The sequence below is a fragment of the Gadus morhua genome, chromosome 2 (assembly GCF_902167405.1).
Source record: "Gadus morhua chromosome 2, gadMor3.0, whole genome shotgun sequence".
Classification (NCBI taxonomy): Eukaryota; Metazoa; Chordata; class Actinopteri; order Gadiformes; family Gadidae; genus Gadus; species Gadus morhua.
Window position 1 is genome coordinate 180,597 of NC_044049.1, and position 16,168 is coordinate 196,764.

The window sequence follows — 16,168 nt, forward strand, 5'->3', positions numbered from 1 at the left end:
GCTCAATACATTCATGATCCAAAATCTGACCGCAGCTGACCTCAGATCTGGGCTTTTATTTCCTTCACTTCATATGTTTCGACCAATCCTGTTGCCCAAATATAAATACAGACATCCCTGTATAATTAAGGTGTATGACAGCTCCCTCTGCTGGACAACAGTCTCACACCAAACTACATTTTCCGTTTGAACCAACGTAGCTATAGTACATTGATGTGAGACGGGTTGGTGGATTGAACGTGTTGTAGTAGCAGTGAATGGCCTGGCCTACTAAATTCAAGCCTATTCATGTTAAATACATGAATAGGCTTGAATTTAGTAGTAATATAGAGGTTTCATATTTTTACAAAATGGATTATGTGAACATTGCAGAATAACAATCATGTATATTAAATGTATTGCGGGAGTTTAGCTTGACATTAACCAAGTTAAAGGAAAATTAAATGAACCGCAACAAACATGTAGAAGTCAATGTGGGATTTTATTATATAAACAAAAACACTTGACAGAAGTTTGATACAATTTGTAAAGGAAAGCAGAGGAAAACATTTTCCCAAATGAATCTTTTCAAAATGTCACCACCATTCCGAAAGCAAGTGAAGAGGTTTGTGTAAAAGCAGTCCTCCCTGACCAGCTCTGTCCCTGACTCTAAACCCTGACTCAACCCTAACGCTGAACCCTCTGAGGGCAGGAAGACGCGCCTTCCGTGTAAAGGTTCGAACCACAGAGAAGGAAGAAAAGAGGAAGCAGTAGAGAGTAGTGAAGTAGTGAGGTTAGTGACAGACGTGAAGGAAAGGCGTGTGGAAGCACACGGTTAGATGGGGGGGGGGGTCAAGAAGATCACTCCCACTGGAGGTCATTGATCCATCGGCCTCAGACTGCTGAGCTCAGCAGGTCTTCTGGAGGACGAGGCTCAGATGAACTGAGGAGACGAGACCAGCAGGATGTCAGGATCAGGGTGGGTTTAGCTCAGGTGTGTCTACCCCCGACCAAACAGGATCAGGTGAGGTTCAGCTCAGGTGTGTCTGCCCGGACCAAACAAGGACAATGATTAGGTTCAATATTCAAAAGATGCAACATTATCTGAACCAAAGATAAGTCATTAAGGAGCAGGCAGGCTTTAGGGCGCCTTGCTCAAGGACGCATCACTGTATTCTGAGGACTTGAACCCGGCACCACTGGTTTGAGAGTTGAACCCCCAACCCCCTACCTAGTCCACTATGTCCAGATAATGCACATTTACGAGGAATCCTTGATGGTAGAGTCCTGGTGGTCCTCAGGATTTGCCTTCCAGATGTACGGCTTCTCCATCAGTCCTCCAGGTTCCTGGTCTGGTCACAAACGTAATTTGTCTCTAATGTAAAGTAACAAACACAGTAGTAGTTTGTCTATAATTTAATGTAACAAACAAAAGGAGTATTTGGGCTCCATTAGCAGGTAACAAACACAGTAGTAGTTGGGCTCTAATGTAAGGTAACAAACACAGTAGTAGTTTGCTCTAATATCAGGTAACAAACACAGTAGTAGTTTGTCTCTAATATCAGGTAACAAACACAGTAGTAGTTTGTCTCTAATGTAAGGTCACAAACACAGCAGTAGTTAGGCTCTAATGGCGCGTAACAAAGTAGCAGCTGTAGTTCGTCTTTAAAATAACCACAATAGTATGCCGTAACTTGTACTGGACAAACTAATCCTGCGTTACAACAAGTCCACTCTGTTTATTTTAGGCAAACTTACGAGGATCCTTGTTGGTGGAGTGATGTCGTCCTCCAGAGTCTTGGCTCCTCCATCAGCTCTCCTCAGGCAGTGTCCTGGTCTGGAACAAACAGCTCAAATCTGGCCCCAACGTCTGGAAACAAACATGTAGTTTGTCTTATTTTTAAGCCCTTTATTTCCAGTTTGTTTGGTTAATACAAACTTCCAATCCTTGTTGGTAGAGTGATGTCATCCTCCAGATTCACGGCACCCCTACCAGCTCACCTCCGCTCCAGAGACACGTTCTAGTAAGAAAACACAGCGGTAGTTGGTTAACGCATGTCAAAGGAACAGCTGTGTTTTGCCCTTTAAGTCAACCATGTAAATAAATACAAACTTGCGAGGAATCCTTGTTGGTCGATTCCTAGTCGTCCTCCAGCGTCTCAGCTCCTCCAGCAGCTCTCCTCAGACAGAGTCCTGGTCTGGAACAAACAGCAGAAGCCTTGCTTCAACATGTGGTAAAACAGATGTAGTCGTCTGGTGTACATGGTTCATACGCCGGTAGTTTGTGGTAGCAGTATTCTACGAGAAGTGGCAGTGAGTGTGATGATCACTTCAGAGTCAAGCTCCATCTACCCCATGATAGACGTCATTCACCAGGCAGGCCCTCCACCAGCACGGCTCCTCCATCAGCTCCTTCAGCACGGCTCCTCCATCAGCTCCTTCAGCACGGCTCCTCCACCAGCACGGCTCCTCCATCAGCTCCTTCAGCACGGCTCCTCCATCAGCTCCTTCAGCACGGCTCCTCCACCAGCACGGCTCCTCCATCAGCTCCTTCAGCACGGCTCCTCCATCAGCTCCTTCAGCACGGCTCCTCCACCAGCACGGCTCCTCCATCAGCTCCTTCAGCACGGGTCCTCCTTCAGCGCCTTCAGCCATGGATTCCTGGTCTGGTTTCAAACACAGTTGGTCTCAGCAGTAAATCACCTGGGGACGCAACACACCCCATCTCCTGCATCTGAGGTTCACTTGTAAAATGGAAGACAAATTTAAACACTTAAATTAGACAACGTCTGCAGATTGTCGCGTTCAGCAATTCATCCACTACGGTCGTAGCAGCACTAGTAACATTAATGGCTCATATGACTCCTACATAACCCCCGTATGAATTAACTGACAGCTTGGCACAGATTTAAAGTCATAAGATGATCAAAACCAGACCTAAACTACCATGGATTTTAGTGCTTCAGATGAGCTTAGTGATGGTTACCCTCTGGTCCGGTGCTGCAGGCCCCTGGTCTCCAGCCTCAGTCTCCGGTCCATCCTGGCACCACAAGCCTCCGGTCCCCAGCCTCTCAGCCTCGCCTTTCAGCTACAGCAGCAGGGTTATATCAGCATTTGCCCAACAATAAACTTAATTGACTCATCCGAAACCGAGTTACACAATTAATTGAACTATTATTTTATAACTCAAGGCTAGAAAAGATTTGAGACCAGACATGAGCATCCCGTTTTGGGAATGAAGACAGAGCAGTCCACAAGTTTAAAGAAGTGGTTCAGGCCATGCATTGAAACCTACTCACACACAAGAGCACTGACCTGTTCTGGAGGGCTTCTGACAGGAGGTGGAGGTCTGGCTCTGGGTGAGGAGGTGGAGGTCTGACTCTGGGTGAGCAGGTGGAGGTCTGGCTCCGGGTGAGGAGGTGGAGGTCTGGCTCCGGGTGAGGAGGTGGAGGTCTGGCTCCGGGTGAGGAGGTGGAGGTCTGGCTCCGGGTGAGGAGGTGGAGGTCTGGCTCCGGGTGAGGAGGTGGAGGTCTGGCTCCGGGTGAGGAGGTGGAGGTCTGGCTCCGGGTGAGGAGGCAGACACCTTGGGACAAACTACACGTTACCTTTTTAACCTTGTACAGTTCTAGAGTATCTTCTACTGTAACATGTGGGAATGACGGCCATTATTTTAGCTTTGATATTATCCAGTTGGTAACTCTGCACCAAAGTCGTTGTTTAACGTCATTCCATTGGGTAGGGTTTAATTTCTGTGGCAATTAATGACAGCAGATATTTAGAACGTACAAAAGCTGAAGTAACAAAGAACACTAAAGCAGTAACGATATTAAATCAAATATACTCAGCCATATTCAGGTGCTGGGTTCCATTGAAGAAATGTCAAATTATCTTCCACTCTGAAATGATTTTCAGCCTTCCGATGTCAAAAATGGGCCCGCAAGTAGAACGCGGTTTTGTACGCAGTGAGAGTCCCGCAACGTCATCGTGGTTAAAAGTACGGCGCAACCATCGGAAATTATCAACATATTGTACGACGTACGTCTCAGTATGTATTTAATATCAAACTTTAGTTGTTTAAGATAAGGGGCAACAATTCCCAATGGAAACCGACTGAAAAACTGTTTCCGTTGGCAACGGCTCGAGGTTACTCAAATACAATCCAGAACGTTCCGCCATATTCCCTCAGGGGACACCCGTCAAACTAACTGCCAGGTGGTTTCTTATGGTTGTCAAGACTACAACGTTCTATGCTAACCATTGGGACTAAATCAAGTGACCGCACTCAGAACCTTCCACGGCGGGAAGCACAAACCGTCCGACTGGAATACGAACATTCCAGCCGGAACCAACCAATGAAAAAACAGAACCAGCGCCTCACCTTGAGCTGAACGGAGGAAGATCCTGAAGTCCAGCGATGGTCTTCATTAAAACACAGCCAACAGACTTACCTTGAGGAGATCCGTTTGTTGCTGTTGGTCATTAATACAATTCAGTGTACCTTTACATTATTATGCACCCAGTGTGTACAAGTTATATCACTCAAAATCATACGAAGAACCAAACTACCATGTACGTCCCACAACAACTTTAAACCTAAAATCATTCAATACAAAACCGTGTCTACATTTTACAATTATCTAGATTATTCAGGGTGCAAATCTAAACGTTGAGCTCACAGAGAGCCGACCATGGCCCTGCAACGTCACCCTGACCGCCTAATCACCAACAGCAAATCATGCCAGCCAGCCAACACATGTACAGCTCCAGTGAGAAGTGGGCATCTGAGTGAAAGGACTGCCCATAATAAAAAGAAGCCCAATTCCTGAACTATCCAACCATCTTCATGGCTTAAAGATTTACAGACTTGACATTCCATTGTGTGTATAATCACCTTAGTCTGCTCCCTCGTTATTTATAAAACTCTACATCTCCATCACTAGAGTGTTGCATCCTACTCATGGGGGTGTGGTCTGAGTGAGCAGAGATGCATGCTGGGATACAGTGCTGTCTGAAGTCTTCAGTTCCATAGACACGCCCCTCAGGAGAAACCAAGTGTTTGAGAATCTGTCGTGACATCAGTTACATGAGCTGGAATATCCTTCAAGATGGCGCCAGGATTCTCAGAGGAGAAAGGCCAAGAGGAAGATGTGTGGGTTCTTCCTCGCAGCCAGTGGAACACAACAACGGTCTTCATCAGAGTACCATGGAACCCTTTGAAACATTCTCCTCTTTACACCTTGAAGCCCCAGTGAAGGTTTCCATACCTCCTCAGCTGAAGAGCACAACTTCAGCTCGAAGAGCGCACTAGCTGGAGTTCCCGGATTGGTTCTGATTTAAGGGAACCAATCGTTCAGCTAGTCCTGTCCAAAACAAATACAGTTCAGCCTGAGAAGACGTGCAACTGAGAGCAAGACAAGATCCACAGGGCTCTCCATCAATCCAGCCAGGTAGGAAGAGCCGTCTCATTACAGGTCTGAAGGTCATCTTGAATATCCATTTAGGTCCCTTTCCAACGTCAGACTCTCCTTGTGGAATTCCTTTTGGTGTCCATCCTCCGTTGATCCTGATTGATGTAGTCCTAGTTTGAAGTCACTGATCTGAACACACTGCTTGCATCCTTTTACACTTGAGTTGGGTACTCTCCTTCCTGCCCAGTGTGTTGGATCTCGCTCCGGAGCGTCGCTCAGGGCTCTTCATGTCTACTGGAGGCCTCAAGTAAACGTGTGGCCGTCCATCAGGTATGACTTAGTTGACCATTCCAATATCCCAAGCCAATCACACAGACCCCCGTATGAACATTATTACTGTCAAAGCAAGCCGGACACACACACACACATAGAACCCAGGACAGGCACATAGAACCCCATGCCAGGTGTGACACACACACACACACACACACACACACACACACACACACACACACACACACACACACACACACACACACACACACACACACACACACACACACACACACACACACACACACACACACACACACACACACACACACACACACACACACACACACAAAACCTCATAGCAAATAACATTCCATCACCCCCCCCCCCCCAGCTCTCCTGCCAGGGCACCCATAACAGAACAACCAATGTCTCCAGAGAAGTAAATTATGTGCAACATTTTTCAGTGGCGTCCCACATTGGTGATGGATTATGCTTGGCGTCTCCAAAATGTGTCCAAGGTTGATTCAACGTCTCTGAAGTCATGTCTTTGTAGTCAAGTGGTCTCCTGAATGAGGGGCCTTCACAGATGCAAACGGTGCAGCTTTAGTCAGCCTGAGGACAGGAAGGAGGTCATCTGTTCAGAAGACCACCCAGTGGAGGGGGGGTGGCTCTTGAGGAGCAGGATCCATCTTGGAATGGCCCCAAATAAGACCTTCTTGGTAATGAAACTGTTCCTGAGGAGTCACGATGCCTGGAGGGGACTGTTGAACGTGTTCCATGGTTCTCCGTGTCAGACTGAAGTTGTGTTTTGGTCGTTGAGATGAGGAGCCCCCTCATCTCCCCCTGGCGTTTCTCCTTCTGAATCCCTGTCTCCATCTTAAAGAACATTCCAGTCCATGTAACTGACGTCACAACGGTTTCTCAAACACTCGGTTTCCCCTGAGGGGGCATGTCTACAGACCTGTAGACTCGAGACAGCTCTGTATCCCAGTATGCACCTCTGCTCACTCAGACCACAACCTTATCAGTAAAGCAACACTCATGTTATAAAGACGCAGAGCTCAGGAGAGTAGAATGAAAGAAGACTGAAGATATCAGAACCCAACCCATTACTCCAGCTTACAACAATAACTTGGAGCCTGTAACCATTTTAACAAATCATTAAAACCAACATAAACCAAAGACCTAAGTAACCCATGAACCAATAAAACATCCTTACTACTGAGATCAACCTTCAGGTAACAGGTTAACTCACCAGGAAGCCAAAATACATCAATGTGCCCAAGAGTAATGAGAAATTAATGACTTACAGTTTGCAGTTATGCTTCATGGTTAAGTTGGGATACTCACAGAACTGCAGTTAAATATCCATGATAGACCTTTGAAGGAAGGAACAGTTTACTCATGGTCCAAATTTCAAATGAGAGTTAAACCACCACAATCCCCGATTTCCTTCACACATTATCAGTGATTTATATTCAAAATACAAGTCACGTCAGTTGTGCTTTGGCACACAATTCTACTCACATCAGGTTCAGGTGAGATGCTCCTCTTTACTTCAAAAAGTCTTTAACCTGTGAAACAGTACACAAACGAATGTCCTGTCCGGTTCCCATTTAAGTGAAACGCACCAGATGCAACCAATTAGCTAATTAAGAAAACCACCTGGCAGGCGAGCTGCGGCAGTGGTAACAGTGAGAGGCTATTTCAGCTCTGTGTTTGATCTTAAATAACCTCCCTCATTTTAATTAAAGGGATGAGTCTGATTTGACAGATTTAGATTCAAACTTCAAAACGAAAAAAGTCTTCATTCAATTCACCTTACTGTGTGCGCGAGTGAGTGTGTGTGTGTGTGTGTGTGTGTGTGTGTGTGTGTGTGTGTGTGTGTGTGTGTGTGTGTGTGTGTGTGTGTGTGTGTGTGTGTGAGAGTGTGAAAAGGAAGCTTTAATCAGAGACCAGAGAAACTAATTCACTGGTTAAACTGGAGTCATCGCCTACCACCACACACGTTAACACACACACACACACACACACACACACACACACACACACACACACACACACACACACACACACACACACAAACTTTTCATAATGCTTTATCTAATTAAACGAAATACGCGGTTTATTATAGCTTTAAATAGCTACCTGACTGCTATGCTATCCCCAAATGTCTAAAGTTCCACTCAAGTTATTGCAAAGGAATACAAGTGAGGCAGACCTTACACATATACACACATATACACACACACACAGATCTGACTGGGGATGGGATAGGTTAATGCACTTGAGGTGGTAAACAGGTTGTTGTTTATTCTCTTGCCAGAAGGACTATGTCTATCTAGACTAGGCTTCTTATAAATGTTTATGAATATCTTTATTTTTATTTTATTTATTTTTTCCCAAAGATCATATTCGGGGCTAATTAAATAACATCCGAGGCTTTATCCCCGAATAAAACAGCATAGGGACGCCACTGCCTTAAGCTAACGTATTTATCCAAGATAGCAGACACTTTAAATAAGTTATAATTACATGCAACTTATTTCAAATTTCAAATAGTATACTAGATACATACAAATATATATAAAGGAATATATATTAAAATGAAATGGCTAAAGTTAATGCAAAATGATGATGTAGTCGAGTACAAACAGTCTACTCTCATTGCAGTCTTTGGAAGTTAATTCTGACTGATATACTGTTATCTCCCACAGCATGACGTAACACATCTCAGGACGTGGCGGTGCTCCACTTTGTTGGAGAATCTTCATACTGAAGGGTATAGTTATTCTGAAGCAGATGTGCTGTGAATTCCAATATTAACACAACCGTAACAATGACCTACAAAAACTATTTGTGTGTGTGTGTGTGTGTGTGTGTGTGTGTGTGTGTGTGTGTGTGTGTGTGTGTGTGTGTGTGTGTGTGTGTGTGTGTGTGTGTGTATGTGTGTGTGTGTGTGTGTGTGTGTGTGTGTGTGTGTGTGTGTGTGTTTGTGCAGTCATTGCAGACGGTTTGCTCATTTCACGGAGGAGGGCAGAGAGATGGCAAGAGGAACTCTACCACCTATCTTCGGCATCCCGAGGAAGCGCAAAGTGTCCAAAATGGAGGAGACATAATATTTGTCTTTTCTTTATTTCTTTATTTTTTATTGGTTTGTTTGAAGGGGAGAGCAGAAAATAAAATTTATAATAATGGATACCAATTCCAAGAAAGAAAATATTTGAATCGAAATGAAATCATATATTGATGGTTATTAAGCACACAATATACACCGCAAGAAATACACCGCAAGAACGTTGCAGAACGTTTTTTTGCAAAACAAACAATTTCTGTTACTTCTTTCTTCATTTGTCACGTGAAGTTTTCCCCATTTTGTTATACTTTTCCATCATTGCCAGTACGTTTTTTTTTTTTATTATATCAATATTAATTTAAACAAAAATAAATAAATATAAAGATAAAAGTCGACTCTCTCTAGCTTTCAATTCAATCCTGTTATTTGTTAGTTTTAATCCGACTGTACATTACTTTGAAAGGATGAACCTCCGTTTTGTGATTTAGACCTCACTTGACCTCCCTCCCAGAGGTCCACGGTGCAATTTGTTTTTCACCACTGGTATGCTGACGGCGTTACCCCTCAGCTGTCAAAACTTTGAGAACCCCTGTTGTAGACCAACTTCGGAAAACTGTAGTTCCACCATAGAAACGCTAGAGGTCAGCAATACTCCCCGTCGCGCAATGACGTCGGTTAGGAAAAGTGGAGTCGAATTCATTTTAAACAGCCTTGACCCGATGACGTTTTCCACAAAGGTTAAGTGAAGGATAGGAGATTTGACTATTCGTAGAGGAATAGGGACACAGCTAAGGAGTCTCACCGCGGCCGCCATCTTGTCGTCACGTGACAGCACTTGGACGTTGTCCATGTCCTACAGGCTGCAGCGAGACACTCGCTGTACTGTGCCTTTAAATTTGCGACGTGCCGTAAAGTGACGCGGTGTGGTTGTTGAGTTGAACAGTCACATGTAGAGATGAATATATGAAAAGAAAGCATCGCAAACTATCTAGCCACTTACCTACACAATCGAGGATATCTGCATTTTATTTGAAATCCGTTAAGAAAATGCTACCGTGAAAAAAGGAACAATATGTCAGGTTGAGATTAGTGGCGATAAAGTGACAGTTCTGATGACGTTAATAGCACATTGAGATTATGTCTAAACGTTTTTCCTATTAGGGATGGCAACTAGTCATCAGTTAACTCGACTGTGGACCTAGAACCCCTCTGGTTGTCCTCAGTGTCTTAGTGTGTAACTTAGTGAAGTGATCGCTTAGTTTGTGTAACTCAGTGATCACCATGTTCGTGTTGGTGGAGATGGTCGACACCGTCCGCATTCCTCCCTGGAACTTCCAGAAGAAACTGAACGACGCGATCACTGAAGAACTGAACAAGAAGCTGGCGAACAAGGTGAGGATTGGGTGCCAGCCATGGTCTGCACTGAACCAAACCGACTGACAGTTATTCTCATTGTCTCTGCACTTGATAATCCACCGCCGTGTCCTCATAGATCTGCTCTGCTTCTCTCCCCAGGTTGTGTATAAGGTGGGCCTGTGCGTCTGTCTGTACGACATCACCAAACTGGACGACTCGTACATCTTCCCCGGCGACGGGGCGTCCCACACTAAAGGTGACCCACCCTGGAGGCGCTGTGGCAGAGCCAGGGTAGCATTCACTGAGGGTTTTTTAGGCTGCATCATTGTGCTATACAGTGCATAACCTCTTGTAAACCATTTTTTTGTGAGTGATTTTACCACAGATGTGTTCTTTTGTAACAGTTGCATCCACACAGAGTAGGCCAGCTTTAGGGAGATTCGACTGGGAGTCGGTAACGCCCACTAAACGCTCTCCTGTCTCCGGTCTGTCGTCTCTCAGTGGACTTCAGGTACGTCGTGTTCCATCCTTTCCTGGACGAGATCCTGGTGGGGAAGATCAAGTACTGCAGCCAGGAGGGGGTCTACGGTGAGCGGGCTGGGGGGCACCTCTGGGGAGATTAGGCTGTGTTACTAAAGTGTGTGTTGTTAAACTGCAGCCTAGCGCAGGGCTAGGCCCCCCAGTACCGTACCCTCACCGTACCGTACCCTCACCGTACCCTCACCGTACCGTACCCTCACCGTACCGTACCCTCACCGTACCGTACCCTCACCGTACCCTCAGCGTACCGTACCCTCACCGTACCGTACCCTCAGCGTACCTCACCGTACCGTACCCTCAGCGTACCGTACCCTCACCGTACCGTACCCTCACCGTTCCCTCACCGTACCGTACCCTCACCGTACCGTACCCTCACCGTACCGTACCCTCACCGTACCGTACCCTCACCGTACCCTCACCGTACCCTCACCGTACCGTACCCTCAGCGTACCGTACCCTCACCGTACCCTCACCGTACCGTACCCTCACCGTACCGTACCCTCACCGTACCGTACCCTCACCGTACCGTACCCTCACCGTACCGTACCCTCACCGTACCCTCACCGTACCGTACCCTCACCGTACCGTACCCTCACCGTTCCCTCACCGTACCCTCACCGTACCCTCACCGTACCGTACCCTCACCGTACCGTACCCTCACCGTACCGTACCCTCACCGTACCCTCACCGTACCGTACCCTCACCGTACCCTCACCGTACCGTACCCTCACCGTACCGTACCCTCACCGTACCGTACCCTCACCGTACCGTACCCTCACCGTACCCTCACCGTACCGTACCCTCACCGTACCGTACCCTCACCGTACCGTACCCTCACCGTACCGTACCCTCACCGTACCGTACCCTCACCGTACCGTACCCTCACCGTACCCTCACCGTACCGTACCCTCACCGTACCCTCAGCGTACCGTACCCTCAGCGTACCGTACCCTCACCGTACCCTCACCGTACCCTCACCGTACCGTACCCTCACCGTACCGTTCCCTCACCGTACCGTACCCTCACCGTACCCTCACCGTACCGTACCCTCACCGTACCGTACCCTCACCGTACCCTCACCGTACCGTACCCTCACCGTACCGTACCGTACCCTTACGTACCCTCACCGTACCGTACCCTCACCGTACCGTACCCTCACCGTACCCTCACCGTACCGTACCCTCACCGTACCCTCACCGTACCGTACCCTCACCGTACCGTACCCTTACCGTACCCTCTCCGTACCGTACCCTCACCGTACCGTACCCTCACCGTACCCTCACCGTACCCTCACCGTACCGTACCCTCACCGTACAGTACCCTCACCGTACCCTCACCGTACCGTACCCTCACCGTACCCTCACCGTACCGTACCCTCAGCGTACCGTACCCTCACCGTACAGTACCCTCACCGTACCCTCACCGTACCGTACCCTCACCGTAGCGCCCTGCTCCACAGTGACCATGGGCTTCTTCGACGACATCCTCATCCTTCCAGAGTCGCTGCAGCAGCCCGCCAAGTTGTATCCTGAGGTTTCAGGTCACTTCCTGGTTCAGTGTGAAGTCGCTTCCTTCTTGTGGGTCACTTTGGACCAAAGTGTCCTAGGGGAGAGCTTCTCAACCCCTGGGGATAGTCAATGATTATCAGTAAGTGAGCAATGATTTGCTGTTTTAAACCTGCGCTAGATTTTTGTGGGGACCAATCAGACTACAGAGCTTTCATTCTCTACAAATCACTCTGAAAACGGATTGAATACTGACACCCACTTAATTAGACCTTCATGTTGATCAGGTTATTAAAGGGGGCTGTCCTGGCCCCGTTAGAGGGGGTGGTCCTAGGCCCGTTAGAGGGGGCGGTACTGACCCGTTCGAGGGGGCGGTCCCTTTAGAGGGGGCGGTCCTGGCCCCCTTATAAGGGGCGGTCCTATCCCCCGGAGTCGTCTACGGTGTTGTGAGCGTTCCTGAGCGGCGCTCCAGTGACGAGACGGAGCAGGTGTGGCTCTGGGAGTACGAGACGGACGAGGGCGCCCACGACCTCTACATGGACCAGGGCGAGGAGATCCGCTTCCGGGTCACCGACGAGGTCTTCCTCGACACCTCGCCGTCAGGCCCCGCCCCCGCCACCGTGGACACGCCCACGCTGCCTGGCCAGCCCAAACCGCCCACGCCCGAGGAGAGCGGGCAGAAGAAGGAGCCGCCGTACACGCTGATAGTAAGGACCCGCCCTCGTTTAGCCGGCGCTTTAATCCAGAGCGATTTACAATAACGCCTCGTTTCCACATGCGTACATTATCGTATGCGATCCAACCGTCTCCGAAAGAAAGTCCATTCATTCCTATGTGATTCTCCGTAATGTCCGTTTTTCCTCCGAGACTCCTCCCCTCCGTAAAATTTCTGTCCGGTATGTCCGTAATATACGTTCACAATTTTTTACTTTCGCCGTCGTTTTACGGAGATACCGTATGAAAATGTTTATGTTTTTCACAAAACATATAATAATGGTGACAGTGGTTACAAAAACGTATCAGGTTAAAGGTGTAGTATCAGGTTAAAGGTGTAGTATCAGGTTAAAGGTGTAGTGTCAGGTTAAAGGTGTAGTATCAGGTTAAAGGTGTAGTATCAGGTTAAAGGTGTAGTATCAGGTTAAAGGTGTAGTATCAGGTTAAAGGTGTAGTATCAGGTTAAAGGTGTAGTATCAGGTTAAAGGTGTAGTATCAGGTTAAAGGTGTAGTATCAGGTTAAAGGTGTATCAGGTTAAAGGTGTAGTGTCAGGTTAAAGGTGTAGTGTCAGGTTAAAGGTGTAGTATCAGGTTAAAGGTGTAGTGTCAGGTTAAAGGTGTAGTATCTGGTTAAAGGTGTAGTGTCAGGTTAAAGGTGTAGTATCTGGTTAAAGGTGTAGTATCTGGTTAATGGTGTAGTATCTGGTTAAAGGTGTAGTATCTGGTTAAAGGTGTAGTATCTGGTTAAAGGTGTAGTGTCTGGTTAAAGGTGTAGTGTCTGGTTAAAGGTGTAGTGTCAGGTTAAAGGTGTAGTGTCAGGTTAAAGGTGTAGTGTCACGTTAAAGGTGTAGTATCACGTTAAAGGTGTAGTATCTGGTTAAAGGTGTAGTGTCAGGTTAAAGGTGTAGTGTCAGGTTAAAGGTGTAGTATCTGGTTAAAGGTGTAGTGTCAGGTTAAAGGTATAGTGTCATGTTAAAGGTGTAGTATCAGGTTAAAGGTGTAGTGTCAGGTTAAAGGTGTAGTATCAGGTTAAAGGTGTAGTGTCATGTTAAAGGTGTCGTAACAATGAGGTGCTCTAGTTCTGAGTGCGTGTTCTGTTTCAGGGAACCATCTGTGAGCCGGGGCTGGGACTCTTGTCGTGGTGGAACAACTAGAACTCTCATTAGACGTGACGAGATCCCTGGGCCCTGTGGAGGACCGGAGGAGCGCTATTGGCCGAGCCGACCGGTTGACCTCGCGGTGGATGTGCAGGGGGGGGCTGGCCCAGAGCCAGACGCAGCGTCCAATCAACCGGCTCTGGGTCGATGGACAGGAGCCAATGAGCACCTCTCATCAAGGTCATGGTGGAGGGCAAAGGAAGAGACGTGAACAGTGTGCTGCGGTCCGTTCGGAGACAGGAACACCACAGAGACCTGATGAACACAACGCTGAAGGATATTAAGGTTATTAAGGAGGCTGCTTAAGGTGGACCGGCCTTAATGCTGACACAACTCAAATAAATCCCATCATCTCAAACTACAGAAATGTGTTTTTATTCTTATAACATCATCCTTACTTGAAGTATGTTCCTACACACAAGCTAGGACTACTTTTTGTGCAGAAGCAGTGCTGAGTCGGTTTACAGGCCCGGAAGATCACTGATTGACACATTTCGACAACCGGTCGAAATATCCCTGTACAATGATGTTCCGCCATATTTAAACATGTTTCCATATTTGGATAGGGATCTTCAGAGGGAGTTATTTACTTTTGTTTTAGAGAAATTGTTTTCTCCTTCCAATGAAAAAAAATGGGTTTAATAGTCCACACACAGCTCCATCATGACATCCATCGCTTTAACCACGCGTGCGTGTGTGGCTCTGGACATACCGACGCCCCGATCCAACCAACCCAATCCATCATCCGTCCCAACACCATCGCACCGTCTCCTCCGTGCACCTGCGCGCGAACGCACGCTGGCCCACGTGCACGAGCGTCGGATTTCTACAAACAGCGCCTCGTGTGCACGCGCCTCGGGTTTCTACACACAGCCCGTCCCGTGCACGCGCCTCGGGTTTCTACACACATCGCGTCGCATCACGCCATCGGAGTCTCCGCCAGCTGCGCAGCCTCACTCCGTGACATCAGGGCATCCACTGCTCTACGCGGATTTATCTTTATTTAATTCATTAAGTTATATAATAGAGTCCAGGACGCAGCAAGCCCTCGAACTACTGAATCTCCGGATCCGGTGAGTAACATTTCAACCCGCTTTAATTCACTGGAGCCCCCGACACACGGCTATTGTCTGGACGGGTCTGCTGCTGGCTGTTCCGGTAGATCCCCGGTTCTACTCCGGGCTGTCGGGACCCGCCGTCCCCCTGCGGTCCCTCCGATGCTCTTTGAACCCTTCATCCCGTCAGGGTTATTGTCTTCATTACGCCTTCTGCTAAGGACGGGTTTACACCCGGACCATGGCTCCGGGGTTCGCGGACATGTGAGGGGTTTAGTGACAGCATGTCCCGCATGCAAACCGACTTATTACAACGCACGGGGATGAGTTAAATAACCTCTGATGGGTTGAGGGCGGGAGGCTGTTGGAGCATCCACCATGAGAACGGTGCAGCGCGGAGAAATCACGGCCAACACACACGCCCACGCAACGTGAGTGTGAGTGTGTGTGTGTGTGTGTGTGTGTGTGTGTGTGTGTGTGTGTGTGTGTGTGTGTGTGTGTGTGTGTGTGTGTGTGTTTTCTAGTAGTTTAGTAGGTTTGTCCTTAACCGACCTATAAGCATGTGTCTATCTTAAACCAAGTCTTAATTCGGTCGCCATGATGGGCCGATACCGATCAGCGTGACGCCAGTCGGAGTGACTCAAGTGATCTGCGCTATCCTGCGTTGTTTTGGTACATGACCATGTAGGGTCATGCTGACGTCAGAAGGACCTGCCCCTACTGGAGGCCGCGTGCTGCAGCCCCTCCGACGTCACGGGGCTCCAGTGGGAGTCGACCTGCGCGTCACCGAGGTGCCTCACGTGGGCGTAACCTTGGCGCGCGGGTTAATGATGTCTCTTTGGGGGGGGGGGGGGGGGGGGGGGTAGTAGAGAACCAAAGCCATCTTCCTGTCTATATAAGGGGGTCCTCCTGACTGTAAGAACAAAAGTAGGGCTTCAGGTTGTCTCGTGCACTTCCTCTCTCCACCATTAATTTCCCCTTAATCATTTGCCTCCTGCCGCAAGGGTGTAATTAGTCATTGTGTGTGTGACATGGATTCAACTGCTGCTCAAACTACTGTCTGAGCAGCCGTCACCGTGGATACTAAACACACAGCCCCCCC

The 16,168-nt window shown here is 47.9% G+C and overlaps 1 protein-coding gene and 1 long non-coding RNA gene across 2 annotated transcripts; one reads left to right on the forward strand and one right to left on the reverse strand.

The window, feature by feature from the left end:
* Positions 1 to 1,737: 1,737 nt before the first annotated feature.
* On the reverse strand, positions 1,738 to 2,129 carry LOC115529570 (uncharacterized). Its single transcript, XR_003973585.1, has 3 exons — positions 2,093 to 2,129; positions 1,981 to 2,000; positions 1,738 to 1,849 (listed from the first exon to the last, which is right to left on the reverse strand). It is a non-coding gene; the product is annotated as an uncharacterized LOC115529570 (long non-coding RNA).
* Positions 2,130 to 9,627: 7,498 nt separating this feature from the next.
* polr3h (polymerase (RNA) III (DNA directed) polypeptide H) lies at positions 9,628 to 14,374 on the forward strand. Its single transcript, XM_030338313.1, has 6 exons — positions 9,628 to 10,131; positions 10,255 to 10,351; positions 10,597 to 10,683; positions 12,095 to 12,158; positions 12,613 to 12,847; positions 13,958 to 14,374. Exons 1-6 carry the CDS (start codon positions 10,021 to 10,023, stop codon positions 14,006 to 14,008), a joined length of 645 nt encoding a protein of 214 aa, XP_030194173.1. The 5' UTR covers positions 9,628 to 10,020; the 3' UTR covers positions 14,009 to 14,374.
* Positions 14,375 to 16,168: the final 1,794 nt, after the last annotated feature.